This window comes from Ailuropoda melanoleuca, chromosome 1 (genome assembly GCF_002007445.2).
Source record: "Ailuropoda melanoleuca isolate Jingjing chromosome 1, ASM200744v2, whole genome shotgun sequence".
Taxonomy (NCBI): Eukaryota; Metazoa; Chordata; class Mammalia; order Carnivora; family Ursidae; genus Ailuropoda; species Ailuropoda melanoleuca.
Window position 1 is genome coordinate 160,458,733 of NC_048218.1, and position 25,079 is coordinate 160,483,811.

Here is a 25,079-nt window from a genome sequence, read left to right on the forward strand (position 1 = left end):
CTGCCCCCTGCCTCTCACGACTCAGCTCCATGGTCACCCTGCGGCCATTCCATCTGTTTCCTTCAGTTTACCTCTATTAAGCCTCACTCACCACTGAAGCCTTCTACTTCTCTCGCACAAATTATTTTTACTATCTTCTAACCAATCTCCTATAAATACCAGGATTATCTTTTTAAAACTGAGACCCGGTCCTGCTTCTCTCAGAGTCCAAATCTTCAGAGATTATCCTATGGCCTACTCAAAGTCCTAGAATTCAGAAATACTCTTCCTTTCCCGCTCATGTGCCCTATCCCCCTCTGCACCGGCAGGCACCTACATTTGACCTGGCATAGAGTAAGGTCTTAGGAGCGGGTCTGGTGGTAACCGGTAAACAGTGGGAGAGCTTAGAGAAGGGGAAGGGTAACATCAATCACCCTCCTTCCTTCCCCACCACTGTGTCCCCTCCCGAGCTCTCTGCCAAAATGCCCAGAAATACCAGACTCTCTTTCCCCAACAAAGGCATTTATTAAATTCTGATTTTATGTAAGTAAATACAGGTCAGTGCAATCCAGTGAAGACAAAGTTCTCCCACGTCAGATCAAAACAGGTAATGAAACAGGGCAAGGGGGAATAAAGAAAAGAATCAACTGTAATACTTGCCTATTTTCCCAATATTACTCAAAGGGATCAGTGAACAGGAGAGGAAGAGAGAAGCTCTGTGTGGTTTGTCAGTGGTTAGAGAAGGGAAGCAGAGAAACCCCGGCTGGAATCGGCAATGACAAGTGACATGAGACAGAAAGAGACAAGCAGTGACCCCAGGAAGGAAGACCCATCCCAGAGTGTTTGTGCCAGCAGGAAGCTCCGGCCCAGCAGGCACCACAGATTTACGAATTCCCATGGCTGCTTCTCAAGGTCCCTGCTTACCAACAGCCCACGCCAGGCCCAGTAATTCTCCAACAGAAAGTCCTGAGTGTTTGTACTTTGGGCAGATGTCTTCAGTAGTTTGAGAGGTCTGCAGTATCTAAGGGTGCCAATGTAAGGACACAGGAATGGCAAAAGATGCCTTTGTCCCTTCAACCATCAAACAGAACATATTATCATTCTAACCAGTCCCCAACAAAAACAAAACCAAGCCAACCACTGCCTCTCTACAGTCTTCCTCACCTTAATCAACAACTATCCCTTCCCTCCAGCTAGAAGCTATCCTTGATCCCTGCTCTCTTACACTCTACCCACTGTAGCCATCCTGAAATCTTATCAGCTCTACCTTCCAGGTGTATCTTCCATTTGAGCACTTCTCACCACTGCTAGCACCACCACCACAGTTGTCCTAGCCACCTAATCTCTTACCTGGACCCAGGAGCCAGAGCAGTCTTGTTAATATGTAAGTCAGATCACAATCCTCCTCTGTTCAAAATCCTTAAATGACTCCCCATCGCCCTCATATAAAACCGAAGTCGTTACAGATGCTGACAACTCTCCCTCCCTTCACATTTGCTTTGCCTTTAACACTCTACCGTAGACCGCGGTACTGGCTATCCCCTTGACCTAGCACTCTTCCCTCAGATATGCACCTCACTTCTGTCTCACAACCTTGAGGTCTCTGTCAACTTCTTTCCTGACCCTTATCTACATATCTCTCATTTCCTACTTTATGTATCTTCATAAAGTTTTCTACCTTTAACCAACCTAAATCTGTTTAATTAGGACATCGTCTGTCCTCCCCTACTTGACGGTAGGCTCCAGGGGACTAGACATTTCGGTTTTGTTCATGATTATATCCCCGACACTTAGAACACAACCTAGTCCATAAGAGGCATTCAATAAATAACTGTTGAATAAATTAATGGAGTACCTGAAACTTCAAGGAATGCTCCATGAATCACTATCCCAGGACTACCACTGCATAAGGTATTAGCTTTTTATCTGTAGTCAATTCAACGGAAGGACCCTGCTTCTACTCAAGAACACTTTCCCTGAGCTGTTTCATCATTCTTCCAGCTCCCTGCAGCAGTTCTATCTTTCAGGGGCCTTCTCATCATTCAAATCCAACCATGACTTTTTTATATCAAATACCAAAGGTGTGCTAACTCTGAAAGTATCTTAAAGTAATAGCAATACAAGGATCACCCCCCCATCTTCTTCTAAGAAATAACAGTATAGATGTAATAACAGTTTACAGCCCAGCCAATTGTTTGACAGTCATTTGCACAATTCATCCTGCAGCAGGAAAGTAAGTCCCCACCCAAGAACATCTCTCAGCTCTGACGGCTCAGTAGTCACACAGGGTTGAGTTCTAATAAAGAGCCCCAGGAGGCAGCACCCGGGGGACATTATCTGGGCAATGGGATTTATTTTACACCACTCTGGCCCAGTATAATTTCTAACAAGTTGGATTTAACTGGTATCCCCGCAGGGCTTCCCAGAATGCTCTTAGTGAGAATTCCTTCATGAGAAGTAGTATAATGGGTTTGAAATTATTCCAATGAAGTTCTTAAAAATAGAGCTTGTCGGGGCGCCTGGGTGGCACAGCGGTTAAGCGCCTGCCTTCGGCTCAGGGCGTGATCCCGGCGTTATGGGATCGAGCCCCACGTCGGGCTCCTTCTCTATGAGCCTGCTTCTCCCTCTCCCTCTCCCTCTCCCCCTGCTTGTGTTCCCTCTCTCGCTGGCTGTCTCTATCTCTGTCAAATAAATAAATAAATAAATCTTTAAAAAAAAAAAATAGAGCTTGTCATACATCTTCTATATGAGAGACAGAACCCACACTCCTCAACCAGATTTTGGCCAAAATATCTGTGCCTTAAGATTCAAGAGCAACTAAAACTCTCTCGGAGTTGGAAAACCCTACTTCCTTTTTAACTGGAAGAAGTTTCATGGTATTTCAGGGTGGAAAACTGGAGGCATTTTATTATGGAAATATTATCCAAATAATACTTTACATTTGTATATTGATACTTCAAAAACACATGGGTTCTGTCTGTCCATCTGTGTCTCAACATTGAATAGCCTATGTGGGCTGCCAGGAGCTACCACTATGCATAACATTGTTCCTTTAGGAAAATGTGTTAAATGTCTATTTTATGGTTGCTGGAATTGCAGAGATCTGGAGTCAGGTAGTTCAAGAGGTGCCATAACTGGCACGTGCCAAACCAGCTGAGTGGTTATCCATGACCTTCCAGACGCACCTGTGCCAATACTATTCTGAGCTGCACATTACAAAGAGACCTAACACCAGGAGTTGTGGCCTTGGTCAGCTTTCATGTAAAATGCTATTACTGCTCTCCCAGGGGCTTCGTCTGTGTCTGAGTGCTTCTTGCATACACACTACACATCAACCTTCACATTAAACAGAGATATTCTAGATTGGGACCCAAGGAGGGTGGGGAACATGCCCATCTCCAAATCAGAATTCTAACAGGGAAGAGTCTGTTCTAGGGGGACGTCAGGCAGGCCTGTTCACTACTTCCCACCATCACCAACCCCCAAAGCCGGGCTGATGTTGACCCGTCCTGTGCTGTTTGTTTGGTTTGGAGGGACTGGAGGGAAATACAATATTTAGGATGGACCTGAGACTACCTCTGCTAGAGGCTGATGAAATTCTAGGGCATGGAAAAAACCAGAACCAAGACAAACTATACAGGAATCTTTCAAACACGATCTGACAACAAACAGGAGATGCACAGCACACACACATAGGGAAATAAAACAATCAGTGGGTTTAGCAAAATCCATCTTTAGGATACTCTGCCAACACAAGTGAGAGTCATTTAGCCTTATCTGCTGTTGTCAGAGGCCACTTCTTGGGAGAAGTGATACCCAGGGTAAGGTTCGGATGGATAAGGAGTGGCCCTGGAGTTGCAGCAGGATTACCAGGACAAAGAAGTAGGAAATGGCAGGAGATAAGGCCAACACCAGACCAGTCAGGGCCTCATCTGATACTGCTTAAGAGTTTTTGTTTTGTGCTGAGGGCTATGAAATTCGGCTGTAAAACAAACAAGGAGGATGGAGAAGTAACTAGAAGAGGATATAAAATCAAAGGTTGGTTGGTTTCTTGTTATTACGATTAAAGGAATCATTTGTTTGCTGAAAGAGAAGAGCCAACAGAGAGATACTGAGAAACTGAGAAAGCAGGAAAGGGAAGTCTCCAAGGAAGGGTAGGACCCACAGCCTAGAGAGAAGAATGAGTTTTGAGCAGAAAGAAGGGCTCCCCCTCCACCAAACTGAGAACAAATGATGTTAAGTCAACAGATGATGCCACAATTCACATTCTCCTGGGACAACCCAGAGTTGTTCTGTACTTGCTGACTGTCAGGCAAGGAAACTTCAGGGCCTTTCTCTTGCAGAAATATTTCCTGGGCCAGATTTGAAATTTTTCTGTTTTAGAAATCACTGATACCAAGTCCTAGACACTACCAAAGAGAATGCTCTTCCAGGAGCACAGACTCAATCTCCACCACATCTAACACCCACTGATCCCAGAAGAGTAAGAAAGTACACTCAAGTACTGTCCCTTCTCTGACATCTATATTCTGGACACATCTATTTTGCATAACAAAGCAAATTCTTATGACAAAAAAGAAAAAGTGGGATGGTAGAAAAATGAGAATTAGATTTTTTCTTGTGATCTTTGATATCATGAATACAACCTTCTGTTCAATCTTCTAAAGGAAAGTTAATTTTTCACAGGATCAGGGTACTAGTTGTGCTTACAGAGGCCATTTACCAAACACTAATAAAATGTGAATATGACAGGTTTCACTGGGGTCAGGATATATAGCTATATATTCATCCAAAACTGAATAAAATTAGTTATTATTGATATTTTTGCATTTTATATTGAAGATTTGAGGATTAATAGTTAATATTTAATGAAGCAGCTATATTTCAAATGCTGGCACAACCAGGCCTGAAAGTTCAATTTTTGTCAAAATTCCTGTACTACTCTTAAATAATTATGTACTCTGATAAAAATAAGCAATCTGTTCCCACATCTAGAATAAGCCTTTTCTGTAAACAATGGAAATTTTGGAGGGCTTAGTGTTTCCTTGCGAGAGGGGGTGATGAGTAATAACAAAGACTAAGACCAGCTGATTTCATAGCATTTTTTATACAATTTAAACAAGCAGCAAATGGAAATTTTCTTCACCTATGATTCTAACACAAAACTTAAACCAAGTTCCACCATGAAATTTTTTTTTGAGAAATACTCAAAAAAATGTCTATTCATCCAGTATTTATTTCCTCTTCCCCAAAGAGCATAAAATGAGAATCTAATTAGGAAAAGTCAGGAGTATAAAAGGTAGGTTTGGGACATAGGAATGGTAGACCTGAAGTTGATCTCCACTTAGAAGATGTTAATCCAGCACCAGTTCAGAAATTAAGGATGCCAAAGGATTTCTCACCTTGCTTAAACATGTCAGGTAGACAAGGCAAAGTTAGGCGGGATAAGGACACTAAAGGAATGGAGGTGACAGGGTGGAAGGTGGTGGTGGCATTAGCGTATGGAGGGTGCCAAGGAGAGATAGGGATCTGAATTTTGGAAATCACCACCATGGGGAGGATATTAAATAAAGGCCTGCGGGAGGGCACCGCCAGAGTAAGAGCAGAGAAAGAGGTCTTAGGACGGAGCACCAGGACACTCCCCCTTCAGAAGTCAGTGTTTTTGAAAGTAGTTTTTATTATTATGCAGGTATGGTGAGGCCAACAGACAAGGAGATGACTGCCACTGAAAAGACAGGTCAGTCTGGGGAGAATTAAGGTCTTAATAATAATTGAGTCTTCCAGTCCATGAACATGGAGAGATCCTCTTATTTAAATCTTATTAGATCTTTTTTTTTTTTTTTTACATCAGACTCATGAAGTGTTTGACGTACGGCCCTTGCACACTTTTAAGATTTGTACCTAAGTATTTCACAGTGTTTTTTGTGCTAGTACATAGAAACATAACTGATTTTTGCATACTGACCTTGTATCTCATGACCCTGCTAAACCTGCTTATTAGTTCTAGTAGGTTTTTTGCAGATTCCTCGGGATTTCCTATTTATATAATTAGGTCATCTGCAAAGACAGGTGGCTTTAGTCTGTCTTCTAGTCTGTATACCTTTTATTTCTTTATCTTGCCTTATTGCACTGACTAGTGTTGAAGAGAAGTGATTAAAAGATGTATTAGCCTTGTTCCCTTAGTGGGAAAGTATTCAGTCTTTCACTATAATAGTATGATGTAAGCCATAGGTTTTATGTAAGGTTTATCAGACTGAAGAAGTTTCCTTATATTCCTAGTTTTCTAAGAATTTTTATCCTGAATGGATACTGAATTTTTTTTAAATGTTTTCTCTGTATCTATGGAGTTTGTCACAGTTTTTCCTGTTAGACTAAATCTGGAGAATTATACTGATTGATTTTTAAACTATGAACCATTCTTTTATTTCTGGGATAAATTCCTGTTTTTTCATGATGTATTATCACTTTTATATATTGCTGGATCCCATTTACTAATATTTGTTGAGAAAGTTTCTGGTTTTCACATTCATTTTCTCTTTCTGAACTTTGCCCTAATAACGCTGGCTTCATAAAGGGCTTTACATGACTTACACAGGGTCGAATCTCCAGAGAGCCAAGCACAAATTTGTACTTCACACGAACCTGATACTCAGCGTATGCCTGTTGAGGAAGAGTATTGGTGACAAGTGGTTGCCTTTTCCCAGACCTTCTTCTCCCTGCCCCTTTTCCTTACCTAGAAATGAAGAGGAGCAAATTCAATTATCTAAGGACTCTGGACTCCCTCCCACATATAAATGTTTCTGAAGCTAAATATATGGAATTTCAGGAATGTCAGCCAAGTGGTAGTAAGTACCATGCTTGATAAAATCTTCATCATAATGGTATTAATCTGATTTCTTTACATAGTATTTTACAACTTTGACTTAATTACCATTCACATTTCCCATCACTTAACCAAGCTCTTTCTGTATGGTGACTTTATAAACTGTAGACTTCAACTCTGGTGTACATTTGCCTCATCTTTAGAACTTGATATAAAGTACTGATATGATTGTCTCAGCTTTCCAACCCAAGCCTGGTTCAGCAGATCTCAGACTATGCCTCCTTCTTTTTGAAAGGATCATGGTTGAGAAACACTGCCATAGAGGTCACTTCCAAGTTCACCTTTTGTCTTCATTTCACGTCACTGCCACCAAGTACAGAGGCCTGTTCTTTTGGCAAATTACGTAACCCGCCTTGCCTCAGCTCCTTCATCTGTAACTTCAAACTCCTGTTGTAAAAAGTGTTCATCATTACCGCTACTATTGATTTTATTATTGTTGTCACTGCCAGGCCAGCTTAGGCCAAATGACTAAGCCAATTCTTCCCCATTTTTTAATTAGGGAGACCCCTTTTACATAGAAATGGATCACAGACCCATGAACTCTGTACATGATGATTAAGCAAACACACGATAAAAGTGTTAACTGTGAATTCAAGTAACAAACTGTATTTTATTTATTTCAGAACCAACGATACACAGTTAAGTCATTCTCTTTATTCAATGTAAAGATAATGCTTGTCTTCCCTATGGGTCTACACACCCCTGCACTCCATCTGAGATGTGCTCCCCACTCTTAAAGTCTGAGCTCCCCTCACTGTGACTCACCGTTACAGCCACATCAAGCGGCCTTGCACAGCCTCAACATGCCACCGCTCTTTCTGACTTCATGCCCTGCACACTGTTCCACCTACCTCAAGTACACTTTTGCTTGTCTGCCTAGAACATGAAATAATGAATGCTAATAAATTCATCTGTTTTCTGTTTGTTTTGTTTTTTTTTTAGAGGGGGGAAAGAGAGAGAGGGAATGGAGGGGAGGGTCAGGGAGAGAGAGAGAATCTTAAGTGAGCTCCATGCCCAGCATAGAGCCCAATGCAGAGCTCCCTGTCACAACCCTGAGATCATGACCTGAGCCGAAATCAAGAGTCAGACGCTTTACCTACTGAGCCACCCAGGCGCCCCGCTAATAAATTCATCTTAACCCACTGGACTGAGCTTTCCCTAGAGCTGTTTAGTTAGGAATCTGAAGGCTAAGATACCATTCAATTAAGTGCACTGCTAAATAAGAGTAACAACAATGAACATATTTTTGTTTTGTTTTTTCAATAGTTAGAATCAGGAAAAGTCAGGCTGGGACGCTATGAGAGGGAGCTGTTTCAACAGAGGTCAAGTGGCTGAACAGGCCAACTGTGGAAGCCACAGCCAGACCCCTCAGGAGCATGAGCAATGCCAGTAGGTACAGGAAGGCCCATCAGCCAGGCAGGACCAACAGATGCCGATCCAGCCAGCATGGACAAACCCAACTTGTGCCAGCCCCAGGCTCCACAGCAGATGCCAATGGAACACCCCAGTTATACTTCAGGGATCATTAGGCAAGTGGCTGCCCATCCACTAGGCAAAATCAGTGCGGATGGGAAAGGGCCCATCCTGACAGCAGAGCCTCCTCTACCAGGCTTAAGAGACCCGTACCACTCACCACATACCAGACGTTGTCTTGCTGAGGAACAGGGAGTGGGCACAGACTGACCTTTTTACCAAAATAGGCTCCACAGCCTTTTAAATTACCTTATTAGAATAACCTAAGTGGATTAGACTAAAATTAGGGGTTTCTTTCCCTTCCTTCTGGCTACCTAGCAAGGCGGAGGCTCACGTGGACAATCAATAACAGTTGCTCAGAGGACAAATGAAGACATTACATTTTTCTTTACATGTCTGCGTGTAGCCCGAGCTACATTTCAGCAATCCTCTAGAACTCTTTAAATAACAGCTTAAATGTTAACTGCCCTGTAACGGGAGGATACAGTTTTCGTGTATTCGAGGTTCATGGACTCCGTCCATTCAGAGCCCTACCGCTCCCACCCCTGGTAAGCCAGCAGCCTCTGTAAAGGCAGCTGAACTGAACCAGCCAAGCTTCCTCACAGAGTAAATCCTCCAATTTCTCACTAGTCCTGAAGGAGCTATCAGGAAGCCTTTCTCTATGCTGTCACTTCAGCATTTCTAACCAACCCCCAACCCACCCCTCCACACACAATTAAAAAAAAAAAAGTTAGAAAAAAGTCCTTTCTGGATGACTTGATTTGGCTTTCGGTTTGAATAAAATACCATGACTGCTACTTTTTCTCCCAGAGATAGTACCCTAGACACTCCTTTCAAATTATCTACTCAGTTTGGATGCAAAAGTTATTTTGTATAGAATAGGAGGTTTTTTCCCTCAAATTAGCCCAAAAACCTGCAACAGCTTCATTTGTTGTCCTGCTTTAAACATTTTTCTAAATGGAAAAAAAAAAATCCGCTTAAAAAAAATACATTTGTACAGAATTGTGTTTACACAGAGATGTTAAGTGGTTTCCTCACATAATTACACAGATTCAGGAGACAGCAAATTAGAGGGACCTAATGCAGAACCACATACACAGACCTTAATAGCCTTCAAATATCAAAAGGCTCGTAAAAGGACCACAGGACAGGATTTTCAGCTCCGGAATAGACGATGCAAGTTAATGAATCAAGAGGACTTTCAAGGCTATTTCAGTAGAATTGATAAAAATGGATTGAGAGAGCAGAATGGTTAACACAGGACTACAAATGACACAGAAGAATGGAAAATTTTTTGGATGCAAACAGCAAGAGCCATTACTTACCAGAAAGACTGACAGGAACTGTAGACATTGGAAGTTTTGTAGTCAAGGTAGGACTTGGGCTCCCCCTTGAGGGGTGGGTAGAATTCAACTAGATAAGGAAAGAGGCAGAGGAAGGAGCAGAGCACCACAGGGGCAGGAGGGAATAAATGGGTGTGAGATGGGGGTCAGAATGAATAGGGATCACCAAAAGAGAGCAGAAGTTAAATGGGAATCACATGCATCGAGCCACAGGAAGGCTGCGCCATCACAGCTGGAAGAGGACAGTGTCCCTGGGCACTTCTCTGACAATAATTTCTTCCAAGTCTGGATAACCTAAACCTTGGCTTTCCAAAATTTAGCCAAAAATTTTATCCTAGCTTAGAGGTTTGGCTGTAACTCTAGCATAGAAAAAAGTTATTTATTTGTATATTATATACAGATATTTTATATGTGTATACATCTATCTCTTGCCATTAAAGACTTGCAGTGGTTCATTAATTTTATCTTTGTATAGTTAGCAGTTATAATATGGGACAGATGGATCCACAGCTCCCCAATGACAACTGCCCCAGAGGAATGACCACGCCCAATGTGGTACATGTTCATACCACCACCATCAACAAAAAATCTGCCAATAAACAAAGCACATCACGGTGATTCTCAACTCCAGAAGCATGACATTTCTGTTCAGTGATCGGTGCGACAAATGACTGCAGATAATCTGGAATTAATATTAGGAACCAAATTTTTGAAAATAATTTTTAGAATCTAGAGTGGACTCAGGGTTTCCCTATAACAAGGTCATCTCACTCAATGGCATTCCAATCTGCTGTCTGCGTCAGGGAGAAAGCACTGGAGTGAACTCTGAGGACTGCCTGCAAGTTGATTTCAGTTGCCCTTATGCCCCTGGTAACCCATGCACACCCATGTGACTGACACTCTTCCATCCTGCGTGCAGGACAAGAAATGGTTAAGAAGAGCTACTAGAGAATGCCAGTCCCACGGCGTCAAAGCAAGTCACAGTCATCTCTAGCTTCCGAAGCACACACTCCTTGGAAAGCTTGTTAAAGTTTAGTGAAATACTCTTTGACTTCTCTCAGGAAATTCTGACCTCTATTAAAAGCATCTTATACTAAAGACCATCTTCTGTACTTAGACAACTGAGTGAAGAATTACACTTGAATTTTGCTTTACCATTCCAAGGTCCTCTATGTGCGGTGGTGGTGGTAATGTCATAACCATTTTGGAGTCAGTCTAACATTTTTATAGTTTCTGTTTATAGTGTCTCAGAAGGGGAAGCTGGAATGACCCCCATCATTCCTGGAACACACCCTGGCAGGTGTTAAAAGAGTGGGTGTTAGAGTCACATGGACATGGATTCAAACCATACGGTTCCACTCACCACTCGTGTGACCTTAGACAGGTCACCTGACCTCTATCCCTCATTTTCCTCACAAATGGTTGACAATAGTAGTAACTTCTAGAATTCATCTGAAGATGAAATAGTATAAAGCAGTTAGCATAGTTCCTGACATAAGATGTGTTTCTACAATCAACCTATTAGCATGGTATCTCATTAATATTCTAACATTTATTTCTTTTCTAGAAGCCTGGACTAACTGTCCAGTATTTTTTTTTTAAGAGTAACTCATCTTTGCAATGATTGTAGGTGTTTCTCCTGGAATCTATTTTCCTACCCGTGAGATAAAAGTGATACCACTTGCCCTCCTAATCTCAGACCCGAGAGTCAACAGCATGGGAACGTATTTTGAAAACTGAATATGGAAAAGTTATTGATGGAAAATTTTAATCTGAATTTCATTATTCCAAAATAAGCTTATCATGAATTCCACAGAGAGATAAAGACATGTCAACAGCACCATATCATGACTCAAGCCCTGTTCCCAAGTCTTCTCTAATGAATTTTAATTCATTTTAATCATATAGTGATTCACTATCTTCATGTGATAGTGATTCACGTGTTTTAATTTGCCAAATGTTGCTTCTTGCTTATTTTCAGAAAGGTCTGTTGAGCTCTTTCCTAGGAAAGTCACGATTTGGAGAGCAGATAATATGTCAGTTATTATTTTATTTCAACCTCAGCCAAATCATCTTTACTCCTAATTTAGCTCACTACTCACACAGTGATGATTAAATTAGATGCAGCATGGTGCAGCTGGCGAGGCATGAACTTCTGGGATTTGAATACCAGTTCAGCCATTTTTTAGCTGGATTTAATTTCCAGCCATTTCTTTTATCTTTCTGAACCTGCATCTGAGAAATGGGGATGGGACAGCTATCTCTTACAGGAGATGGCGACCTTGAAGAGCAGAGCACAGTCCCTAGAAACAGGAAATAGTCTCTAAGTGGGAATAATTTTATATTAGAACAAAAGAACATCTACTTACAGTTCACAGATGCCAGCTCTAGCAGGAATAAGAGGCACAAGTTGCAGTAAAAGTTTGACACCATTCTGCCATTCTTCTTCTCTTTCAAATTCACAGTACAAGTAGCTACATTCATCAGAAGAAAACTGGTAGAAAACATAGGTATCTTGAAAGTATAAATTCTGGTCCACTGTTGGAAACCAAAAAGAGGAGGATCTGTTTTTTTAAAGTCTATTATTTAGAGAGTCATAAACCAAATAATGAATTGAAAGCCCTACTAATTATTAGGGAGAACCCAGGGGTAGGACTATAATTATATAGTCTAAGTCCATTCATGTTCACAATCCCATTGAATTAAAAGGGACTTCCTGACCAACCTACTTTTATTACTTGAGGCTTTAGCCAGCATATGCATATGTACTTTATGACTCTTCTGCTCCACAGACAGGTGAAAACGGTAGCAATTCAGAAAGTGGGGAGAATTTCTTGTGTGTCTCAAAGCAAACGAATATATTTAATTACTTGAGTGATACACAAATACAACACTATCCCACGTTTTACGCTCGGGGGTTCTCAACCGGGGGCAACGGTGCCACCCCAGGGACATCTGGCAATGTCTGGAGACGTTTTTGGTTTTCACTACTAGGGGGTGCTACAGGTGGGTAGAGAAAGTGATACTGCTGAACATTCTATAATGTACAGGACAGGTCCCTTCTAGAGAATTATCTAGCACANAGAGAATTATTTAGCACAAAATGTCAATGCTACCAAGGCTGTTTTAAAAGGAATCAAGAATTGGAGACTTATCCAAAAAAAAAAAAAAAAACACTGACACAAATTTTTTGCTCACCAGAAATATGAACCTCACAAGCAAGCTGGTAACACTCCTCAAAGGTAGTTACTGCTTTTCTAAATAAGAGGATCGGGTGCTAGGTATTAAGAACTCACTGAAATTATACCCACATCCCCATCTGTGCTACACTGGGCTTGGGGTATGACTTTCTGAACCTTACTATGCTCTGACGCTCAATATTTATTACCTATGGGGACAAAGGGGCTTCCTGGTGACCAACTAGCACCTGCATGATAAAGCTAAATAAGGAATCCAGATTACTTGACTTCTAATTCTTTAATTCCCCAGGCTCAACTAAGAAAAAAGCTATCCGCCATCTATTTTAGTTGCTAGTTAACATCAATTTTGTGTTCTGTTTAAACAGCTAATTTTCATAGGTCACATCTCTAATTGTTCATGATTAGTCAATTAAAACGGCATAACATTCCACTCATAAAATCAGTTTCTGATAATTATTCTATGAACACCTAGATAAATCACACATTTAGAGCAACTAAAGATGTCACTGATTAAAAAAAATTGTGAGCAACCTTTTAAGTAGAAGAGAGGGTAAGGGAGAAGACTCTTAGACATTAAGTAGTCTATGAATCAGCAAGTACCTAATTATTTTCACAAAAGGTGTGAGAAATAATAATCGAAAGATGACTGGTCACTTTTGTTTATAAAATGTAAGAGAATGCAAATATTTACCTGTGAAAACAATTTCCATTCAGACTGTAATATCCTCCAGAAAATCAAGTAAATTTTGTTCTGGTGGCTTAATAAAATAATGTTTCCATGCTTTCAAAACATGTAATACTGACCTGATAGCATAATTCCCATATCCAGTAGGAGCTGCCAGACCCCTATGGCCATAGATCTGCACTGGACAAAAGGACAGTGTTCTAGAAGCCAGTCTACCAGCTCTGACCCAACACAGCTCCTCCTAAACAAAAGGAAAGCCATTCATATTAAGACACTGTTGCGCTCATTTGCCGAAGAATTGATATTTAATATCATCCTGGTCATGTGCTTTTTTAAACAAGGGACTCAATAATAAATGAACAGGGACCTCTTATTCATCTTTCTGATTTCAGCTAAAATATCACTTCCTTAAGGAAACTTAGAATCATACCCTCTTATACTTTTGCTTCAAATCACCTACCATTTTAGTAATTACACATTTTTCTGAATGAATAATAGTTGCTTTCCTCACTTCAGAATCATTTTCAGGATATCGGGGACTATGTGTATAACTCACTGTTAAACCCCAACAATTAGAACATTCCAGGCACATAGCAAGTCCTCAAAAACATGTGTTTGAACAAATGAAGGAATAAATTTAGCAATCCTTTATATAAAGATAATCCTTCTGCCTTGGTAAGACAAGTACCTCAAGGTAATGGTGATAAACCTTTGTTCAACTCTTTATAGACTTTTATCTAGTCTTTTGGAGAACAAAATAACTCCAAGAACATTACACAAAATTAGGACCACAGTGAGTGGTAATGAGTTTTGTTTGCTACTCTCCAAACGTATTAAATCCTAAAATTTGTCCCAAAGAACAAATATGACCATTATTCTTTTTAATATTGTCTAAGCAACCTAGCTAAGCAGCCTAGATCATAAACTCATAGAGCCATAAACCCAGATGTGTGTGATGGATTCCACTAACCACATACACAAAAATATCCCCTGTAATCTGTCTTAAAATACACAACTATATTCGAAGCATGCCCCAATCTGGGCATGAGAAGCAGTATTTTCATGCCTACTTTTTCATCTTTATCAGCCTCAGATGAAAACCCAAAAGAAGACAACTTCCTGAAATATGGTTTTCATTTGCAGAAATTTCACTGAAAATCATTCTCCCTTATGAAAATGTCATCAAAATGTTTTTTTAAAAAAGATGTATCATGTAAATGGCTGCCTTTATTCTATATTTGGTATTTAAGGACCAAAACACATCAACATTTATTTTATTCCTAAAACAGAAAAATACTGCTTATTTTTCTGTGACTGGCCATGGTCACCAATACCTAGAAATCACACAGTAACCAACAATCTGAAGAAATGCCAAGAGGTACTACATTTTCAGGGGTAAAAGGAAAAATAAACTTTTGTGCTGAGATATTTGTTTTGTGGTTTGGGGTTTATTTTATTTTATTTATTTATTTATTTTTTACCTCCAAGTGGGGCTTGAACTCACGACCCCAAGATCAAGAGTCGCAAGCTCTACCGACTAAGCCAGCCAGGTGCCCTTCCGCTGAGATATTTGAACAAATATGCCGGCTTTTCATAAAGCATCACTTTTTCTTCTTTTTTTTGGTGACGTGTCACTATTTGAAAGATACTCTAAGGCAATTAGGGCAATACCCAACACGTTTATTTGCAGGTTAGCATTAAGACTTTAGAAAGATTAACTGTCAAATAAATGGATGTGTTTTGAAAAAGGAGAAAACAGATCACAATAAACTAGGCAATTAGACAAAATAGTCAATATTGACTTCTAATTCTATAAGACACCTTTCATGTTAAAGGCTCAAAGTGTTAATTAATTCCTCAACACCTCTGTCAATTAGCCAGCATCTTTGGGCTTGTAAAGCACTTTTATCCCATGGATTAAAACACTGTATCATCGTAATCCTAATTGTAAGAACAATCCAGTCCTCAACCTGCTCTCAGTGTCTGACCACCCGGAACAGGGCATAACCGAACATTTACTAAGTAAGCTAAACTGCCAAACTGCAAAAGGTGCCTAGACGGATGAGTGTGTTTGCCTTGCTCACAGGAGATGGGGAAGAAGTTTCCCAGACTGCAGCTTCTCAGAATGGTGTTTAGCAGCACCTGGGGGATTCGGTGAATGTACAGATTGATGCAGTGTGGCTGAATGGAGCCTAGGTGATACTGGTGACTACAAAGCCTCAGTCCCCAAGCTCTACCTTCTCACTGGGAAAGGCTCACGCTGGCTTAGGGAGCAGGGCTGAGTCCACACGCTAAAACATATCACCGAGTGCTGTCATGACAACAACAGTTCGTCAGAGCCCCCCACCCCAGCCAGCAAGCTACTGTTTCAGTTGTTCCTGACCCCCTTCTCCTCTACCCCCCAACTTTATCAAGTTATGTTTCAAATGTCCTTCAACAATCCATCTGCACCAGGGAAAACCCCACTAGGAATAGGGATAAACACTATCATTAATATCACCAAAGCAAACAGCATGCGGTGAGGTGCGCCTGCACTGAACGCCTACTCTCCTGACTTGCTGACCAGGGCAGCAACAATCCAGCTACCAGACCTAAACCTACAGGACTTAGGGGAGAGCAATGAAGAAGAAAAGGGATAGATGGGAGGGAGCGATCTGAACACCCAGTTCCTACTCCCAGTGTATTTTCAGTCTTGTGCTAGATCCAGAAACCATCTGAGTACATGAAGATCTAACCAGAGTTGCAATATGAGACAGGAACATCGTGATATGGAGGTGATTAGCTACAAGGCCAATGTGACTGCTATAACAAAACACTAAATATCATTTCAGCTCCAATTTCTGGAGCTGGAAATTTGATTTCTCCTCGTCTCCTTCTGTCTCTAGTTGCATTTTTAGCAATTCATTCATGGTACTACAGACGGAACCCTAATCTCAAATGTAAATGGGGTGATGGTATTTAGAGACTTCCTTGGAGTCTCAGAAACCAGTATGATTTTTCCTATAGTGCAAAAGGAATATAAACATCTCAAAGTTCTGAAAGTAATTCTCATGTAGTACATGGGGAACACTTCACCTCAATTTACCACCAGACAAAGGAAAATGACTCATCCTAGGCAATCATATTAGCACTTTATCTTTAGACCCAGGGCACTAATCAATCCTTAGATTATGAAAGATAGGAAGTTCTGGCCCAACCACTGGGAATCTGAAATAGCACAGCACATGCTCTCTCCCCATTCTACTCCCACTGAACCCTAAATCTGTTCTAACTTGGACGGATGGTTCTTTTCCATGAACCTCATTAATGTACGTCTCCCAATGCTTTTTTCAATCTATATCCATGGAGACCACATAAAGCAACTGAGAGCAATGACAGATCTTACACATAGCCTTATGTGGTAGCTAAAAAGAATCGTAGGAGCCTGCTCACGGCTAGACCCAAAGCCTTACCCAACCAGTTTTTATTTTTTAAAAATGAAAAAAAAAATTAGGTTTAAAGTTGATACTATCATGTATTTAAAAAAAAATGAAAAAGGCTCTATGTAAAGTGGTCCAGCCATGACTGCAACTGCTCTTCTCACCTGTCGTGTCTACTTGGCCCAGGCTCTAAACTGAAGGTTCTCAGACCTTGGGCTATGAATTGTTTATGGTGGGGGGGGGGGTAAGGTCTTTCCAAGGGCTCATGAGTCCATATACACAAAAACATGCTCTTTCAACAGAATAGATCATGTCTTACCTAGGTTATATTTTTCAAAACCTATATATGTACTAATGTGGTTAATTTAATATGGGATTTTGAGGCACCTGGGTGGCTCAGTCATTAAGTGTTTGCCTTCGGCTCAGGTCATGATCTCAGGGTCCTGGGATCAAGTCCCGCATCAGGCTCTCTGCTCAGCAGGGAGTCGTCTTCTCCCTCTGCCCCTCCCCCTCCACTCTTGTGCTCTCTCTCTCTCTCAAATAAAATCTTTTTAAAAAATTTAATATGGGATTTTTAAAGTATTAATTCATTGTAGTTCTCCCAACTCCCCTCCCACCCTTGCTCAATGGTACCTCAGAAAACAGATTCTGCCAAGAGTCTGATCAGAAAGTACTTGGTAGCATGGGATAGTAACTAGAAAAGAACATTAAGAAACTATCTAGGGTATGGATAATAGTTACATATATGTATATAATAATCAAAAATTCATCAAGCTGTACCCTCAAGAATTGTTCATTTTAAGTCATGTCTCAATAAAAAGGAGATCTTCTTACTCAAATAGGTTGGTAATCACTATCCCCCAAATCCAGGCCATGATGAAATTTTTCCCAACTGTGACAAATGGAAAAAACAGGAATATTAACAATGAGTTTGCAATAAAGCTAAATTTAGTTAACAAAATATCCTTTATTCTGAGAATCTTTTGCTATTTTTTTAAAGATTTATTTATTTTGGGGGGAAGGGCAAGAGGAAGAGCGAGTCTCAAACTGACTCCACGCTAAGCATGGAGCCTGAGGCAGGGCTCGATCTCATGACCCTGAGATCACAACCTGAGATGAAACCAAGAGTCAGATGCTTAACCGACTTTGCCACCCAGGCACCCTTTTCCTACTTTTTTTGGTGTCATGTATTCTAAGTATGCCTCCTATTCTTTATGGTATAATGCAAACTCATTTCTGTAAGAAAAAAATAATGATAATAAGTGCTATTTTTTTTCTCTTTTTGTTTTATTTTTATAACTTGGTTTTCGTATTGTTTGATATGGTTTAATACCTTTACTTCATAAAATAAAAAGCTGGTAATTCACTTTTGTTTGTTCTTTAAATGGCTCCATGAAATAAAAACATGTGTCCTAGACCTTCTAAGTGACCATTCTTAGTCCACCTTTAAAACTAACCATTAGCCCATCCATTTACTCATACCTCTGCCTTTATTCACAAGCCAAGGTGGAAAAACGCCAACCATTTGCCACCTGCCCTTTCCCCTCCTTGCAGTGCCAAGGAGGGGCTCATCCTCACCCGGCAAGTTAGAGCAGAATCCCTCTCCCGTAGAATACAAGCTGGTGCAGCCACTTTAGAAAACAGCGTGGAGGTTCCTTAAAAAATTAAAAATAGAGCTACCCTATGACCCAGCAATTGCACTACTAGGTATTTACCCCAAAGATACAGATGTAGTGAAAAGGGCTATATGCACCCCAATGTTCATAGCAGCAATGTCCACAATAGCCAAACTGTGGAAGGAGCCGAGATGCCCTTCAACAGATGAATAGAAAAAGAAGATGTGGTCCATATATACAGTGGAATATTACTCAGCCATCAGAAAGAATGATTACCCAACATTTGCATTAACATGGACAGGACTGGAGGAGACTATGCTAAGTGAAATAAGTCAAGCAGAGAAAGACAATTATCATATGGTTTCACTCATTTGTGGAACAGAAGGAATAGCAGGGAGATCATTAGGAGAAGGAAGGGAAGAATGAAGGGGGGGAAACATAAGGGGGAATGAACCATGAGAGACTATGGACTCCAAGAAACAAACTGAGGGTTTTTTGGGGGGGGCTAGCCCGGTGAAGGGTATTAAGGAGGGCACGTATTGCATGGAGCGTTAGGTGTTATATGCAAACAATGAATCATGGAACACTACATCAAAAACTAATGATGTGCTGTATGGTGACTAACATATCATAAAAAAAAAAAAAAGGATCCCTCTCCCACAGATCTCCCAAGAGTCCTCAAAGAGACCTTGTAAGGTCCCTGAAGAAGAGACCTATGCTTATTGATGTCCTAATACAGCACACGCCCAGTGCAAATATTATAAAACATCACATTTCAGAGGGAGCAGAGCAGATACTCTCTTAGGAACCCATCCACTTGCACCTGGAGATTCCATACCTTAACTTCAGAACCAGGAGTCTACCGTCAACAAACATTTGACTGAGTTTAACAGAAAAATCACCATTAGTACCCCAACTAGACACTTCAAACAAACAAATCCTCCCAGTACTGATAGAGCCCAGCTCTCTGTGATCAAGGTTATGATTTCAGTACATTTTTTTTTCATTCAAGGAGAATTTTTGACAAGGTGTTAGAAAACTGTGTTACCTGTAAAATCCCTTGAGGTTCACTCTGTCCTTTATCAGGTCAGCTGCCTGAACGATAATAATATTCCTCAGTGCTCTTCCTGCACAAGACGAATTCTCTCCATAAATCTAAATGGAAAAAGACAAATATTTTCCGTAAATTTAGAATGATATGACAATCTGTGAGCTGCCAAGAGCACACTATATAAAAAAAATCACATCCACATGCCTAAGTTTAAAACACTTTAGCCTACGTAGCTACAGACCAACTACTACCCATTTTATTTTTGCTATTGGTCCACTTGTGCTATTAAGCTACAGTAACTATTTTCCAAATAAACTGCTTTAACTATAAGTAATCTTTTATACCAAATTTCCAGAATAAAATGTTTTTTTAAATAGAGTTTCTATCAATACAGCAAATTGAAGTACATTTATATTACATATGACTCTGCCATATTGATAATGCATTCATGTAAAAAGTCTCAGAAGATGGGAAAATAACATTTTCCTATCTATTGAACATCTCATACTGTGACACAATGTGATAGGCTGTTGTCTGCTTCGCTTTTAAGCTTCACTCAGCTGCAGAGCTCATAGTTAATTCCAAGCATCCTGGTTTCATCTACTTCATGATTCCACCTGGCAGATAAAAATTTTATTTAACTTCCTTTTTCATCTTCTAATTCACCCATATGCATCTCTAATCCTTAGAGTTTGAAGGAGGGTACTCCTTAAATCTAGAGAGGTCCACGTCTGACTTTACATACTACATGCTTTCTCTATAATTGGCACCATCCTCCACAGTGCAATGCTGCTACACAAACAAAGCTAAATAAAAACGAACGGTCTTCATGCTCATGAAAATTAATATATTGGGAATGCATGCTACATCGTTTACTTATTTCTGGGTGAACTCTTTCTGCACCTACACTATTTTGCACCTAAAAAATATACATTTTCTTGAAGCAAACCAATTAATAGTATATGACTATGACTTGACAGGGAACATTTCAACCCCATTCTTAGACTTCCCTAATATTCCTATTATCACCTCCTAAAAACAACCGGATGAGAAAGCGTGAAGGGCAGGAAATTATTTTTTTAACATGTTGCAACTATATACAAAAAAAAACAAAACAAAACAAAAAAAACTGCAATAAGTCAGATGACAGCAAGTACTACCCTAGTGTGAGGACTTGGGCTGGATGGGGGATGGGCACTAAGAAGCCACTTGTCATGATCAGCACAGGGTGTTCTATGTAAATGATGAATCACTAAATTCAACTCCTGAAACCAGTATTACACATATATTAACTAACTAGAATTTAAATAAAAATTCGGATGGAAGAAAAAAAGGTACTATCTTAAAAGAGGTACAAGTCAGCTCACCCCTGACGGGTCCTGACAAGGTACCAATGTTCATTCACTCAGTCTTTCAAAAACCACTTAATGAGAGGTTCTCAGACCCCATTCTAGATCTGGGGATGCAGTAGTGAATAAGGTCAAAAAGTTCCAGACCTCACAATGCTCACAGTCTCCTGTTCCTCTTATTTAAAGAAAAAAAAAAAAAAAAAAAGAAGAAAGAAAGAAAAAGGTACTCTTGGTCAAATGATTTTTAAACACAATGACGCTTCCCCATCTTTTTTCAATGAACACAGATATATTCTACTCATAGATAACTATATAAATAATCCCCTTACACCAAGTTTTTAGTGTAACATATCCACTATTTTAAAAATACAGCATTCCTATTAACACAGCAAACTGAAAAAATATATTTTTAACTCTGCCACCTTGATAATGCATTCATATAAGGACTTGAAGATGGGAAAATATTTTTTTTCCCTATCTGGGGAACATCTTGTACCATGACACGATTATCAGAGCATTTCGAAAACCTTCAGCTGTGTCATCGCCAGGTGAAGGAGACAGCGTGCCCAGGAGCAAAGGGAAGAGCTGTTAACTAGAGAATTCTACACCAGGATTCATAAATCATTGTTTCAGAAAATGCAGAAAAGAATCGTACCTGGGAAGGAGTGTGTTCAAGGTATGGATTGGAAATTCTTCTCGATAGAGTCTATTTTGAAAGAAAAAAGATGGGAAAAATTAGAACCAAACAAATCTTTGTACCGGCAGGGACAATGTCTGCAATGTGGCAGGCCCAGCAGTTGTCCAAACCAAAAACTGTGCTTAAATCTCAAGTCATGGGCCCGACTGGATTCATGTCCTTATTCTCATTCAGTGCAAAAATCTGGTCAACATTCATTCCAATGGGACAGGTTACTCCATTTGAACAGCTCCCAACCGAAAGGGTACAACTTTAAGGAGTGCCATGAAAAGACGAGGTTTTCATACTTGCAATTTTATTCTCCATGTGATTTTATTCTGTTTCTCCCTTCCTTTTCATTTCCTCTTTCACCAGCTAACTCAGACTCTCATCACTATGCATCTGCACTCCTGCTTCAGCCTCTCCGCGGACTTCCCTGACCTCTGGTCACACCCCGGCAGGCCATCCTGCAAACCTCAACTGAACAAATGTCCCCTTGCCTTACAGTGGGTCTCCTACTGCTCAGGTGAGTCCATCTGAACCACCACGGTCTGCCTCCAACAGGTTTCCAGTATTCTCCCTCCACCTCCCTGCAGGACAAGACCTACTTATCAGAAGAGCTCGCCACTCATACCTGCCTCTGCTCACACCATTCTCCACACTGGAGAGCCCTCCGTCTTCCCTGACCCTTCCCTGAATCCCGCCAGACTTCGAAGGCCAGGTTTAGTGCAGTCAGCTTGTGGGTGAAGCTCCTCCCACCTGCCCGGGTCCACTGGGGTTTGTCCCCCTTTGCAGCTGTTTTTCTGTACTAGTCGCTGGCAGCTGCTGGAGGCTCTGCATTGCTGGCTGTCATTCTCTGTGCATTTGCCCCAACTCAATCCACAAGCTCCTTGACGGGGTGCTGGCAGTTCATACTGCCTTGCTTTCACAGCATCTGGCACACAAGCTTGCACAGAAATGTTTGCTTTTCTATTCACTTACTTGTAGATATTTACATCTCTGTATCAATTTAGTAAGTATCTGCTGAATGATCTGAATTGTAGGAGCTAATTTCTTGTACCCAACGATCCTGTAGGCAGCACCATCACCCACATGTGCTTAAGCACAAGAGAAAACTATTATCGTTTCCCATTGTGGTATGGGGAACAGAAAAGAGAAGCTAACATTTACTGAGCTCCCAACCTATGTTTAAAAGCTCTTTACACCTCTATTCCAAGGCTTGCTGTCTTTTGAGATCCCATCGTTTTTAGTCTGCCGCCTCCGCTTCTCAAACTCATTGGCTAAATTACAAAACATAGCCTGCCAGTCATCCCTTTCCAGCCTCTGAACCTCCATCAAACCTTCATCTAAGGCACAGTTCCCTTCTGCATCTTCCCCACTCCACATGGTTCCCCTATTACTTGTCTTAATTAAACCAAAAGAAACATACAAACCCTACCCAGAAACGCCAATTGGTTTACTCTGCTAAAGATTTGCAAAGGCTTCAAAGAAAATGAAATTTACAAAGGTAGACAGGCCATTTTTAAATTCCCATGTATTAAAATAAAACATCCACCCACGCCTCTGGTGTGGTCTATACACACTCCCAATCACCCCTTCTCAGGCCTTCTGTCGTCTTAGCCTATGTAATATACTCACTTACTGAAATACCAAACAATTTAAAATTTGCATATGCACTAGCGTTATCATTTGAAGATGAGTCATCATAAGTGATTTTTCTCCTCCTAAATAGAGAGACGTTTAAAAGTCAATATGGCAGGCCAGAACCGACAGTCTTTGTTACTCATCTAATTGCCTGAATCAGCTCAGAAAAGCAACTACTTCACGTGATTTAGTTTAAAAAAAAAAAAGCTTTTAGGTGGAAACGAGTTCTCAAGAACTAGGTAGGGGCACATTCACAAAAGAAAGCAAACCATTTCCTTTCTTTCGGCTGCCAACCTAAATCTGGCTGTCCCCACACTAGTGTTACACTCACACAATTCTACTTCACAGAAACTTCCCCGTGGATAGCTGGTTTCAAAAGACCGGTAAGGTGAGTAAATAAAGCCATGAGAGTCTTCCATGCGGACTAGATAACAGTGACAGATAAGCTACTAGCCCACAGGGAATCAACAAGAGCAACAACGCAAGAACAGCCTTTTCCAGAGCACAATACCTACATTTGTTGTCAGAAACTCCTGTGAAGCGCTCTCTTAACTGGTCCCAGGAGGGCTCTGTTTCATTAACGCTCTAGGACAGAGGCTCTCAAACTCAGCTGGGCTCAGGGAAGCCACAGAGCTCCCTGCAGAACTATGTCAAGTTCTGATGTGTTCAACTTAAAACAACTATCCTAGCTATGTGCTTTAGACACCACTTTTTGTTAGTTGCTGATATTGACCCAAAATAGCAAGCATCAAAGACCCGGAGAAAAAAGAACATGGAATAGTCCATCCATGACCTCATTTTTAAGAGGTATTAGGAAATTATGTAATTTTGTCAGAGGAATGCGGTGGGCCACCTCGCAGGAATCTGAGAATTACTGCTCTAAATCACCTCATGGGTTGCTCTCCCGCATTTATCTGAAAGCGTATCTATCACAAGAATACTCTTAAAAATGCACCCCTCTCTGTTTCGATATTCTTTCCTAATATGTCATCAGCTGTTTTCGTCCCATCTTTGAAACCCTTGGTTTTATTTCCCCTCTGAGCATTCCAAAGCTTCATCTAATCCCTCCTGTGGCAATGAACTTCCATTCATTTCTCATTTACAAAGGACCTACTGAGCTCCTTGCCAGGCACTGTGGGAGCTTCCAGAAACATACACAAGGACATGATACCATTTCTAATCTAAATCCATTTACCAGAACACATAGGCTCTATACAACACTTTAAACCCATGAATTCTTTTTCTCGATCCTCATTTCCTATTAATTTACTCAATAACTTTGGATGGCTGTTCCCAATGATACAGAGTGCCCTCTTTTAAACGGCTCTCACCACAATATCTCATGATACAATGCCCAGGTGAAATGATTGTTTTTCCCTATTATTTCCAATTTCCTAGAATTACTTCGGCTAGATGCAATGATACTTTCGTGAAAGACATACACCTACCATAGAGAGAAGACTAGTAACAATACAAATGAAATTAGATTTTAATTCAAATTTATTTCTTCTCCTTTCCATTTTAGTAAACCACAAAAAAGGATTCCCTAAATAATTCTAGGCAAATATCTTTCATATGTTAAACATGTATTAGAAAACTGCAACCCTTTAATATTCACAAATGAACTTCAGAAACAAATAAGGGCATAACTCAAAAGGGTAACTGGTTAGCAATCATGTATTACCTTCATTTTTTTAAAGTTGGGTGTCCACTAAAGTTAAACTATAACGGTCCAAGATGCTCGGTCTGAACCAAACACAG

The 25,079-nt window shown here is 40.5% G+C and overlaps 1 protein-coding gene across 2 annotated transcripts in view; it reads right to left on the reverse strand.

Moving 5' to 3' along the window:
- The window catches only part of RAPGEF5 (Rap guanine nucleotide exchange factor 5), a 188,933-nt gene extending 169,180 nt beyond the window's left edge, over positions 1-19,753 (reverse strand). For both annotated transcript variants that reach the window (XM_034669071.1, XM_034669058.1), the window contains exons 1-3: positions 19,647-19,753; positions 13,683-13,804; positions 12,048-12,216 (exon numbers count right to left, since the gene is read on the reverse strand). In XM_034669071.1, coding sequence (XP_034524962.1) covers positions 12,048-12,216; positions 13,683-13,734 — 221 coding nt within the window. In that variant the 5' untranslated portion in view covers positions 13,735-13,804; positions 19,647-19,753. The remainder of the gene's footprint in view (positions 1-12,047; positions 12,217-13,682; positions 13,805-19,646) is intronic.
- Positions 19,754-25,079: the final 5,326 nt, after the last annotated feature.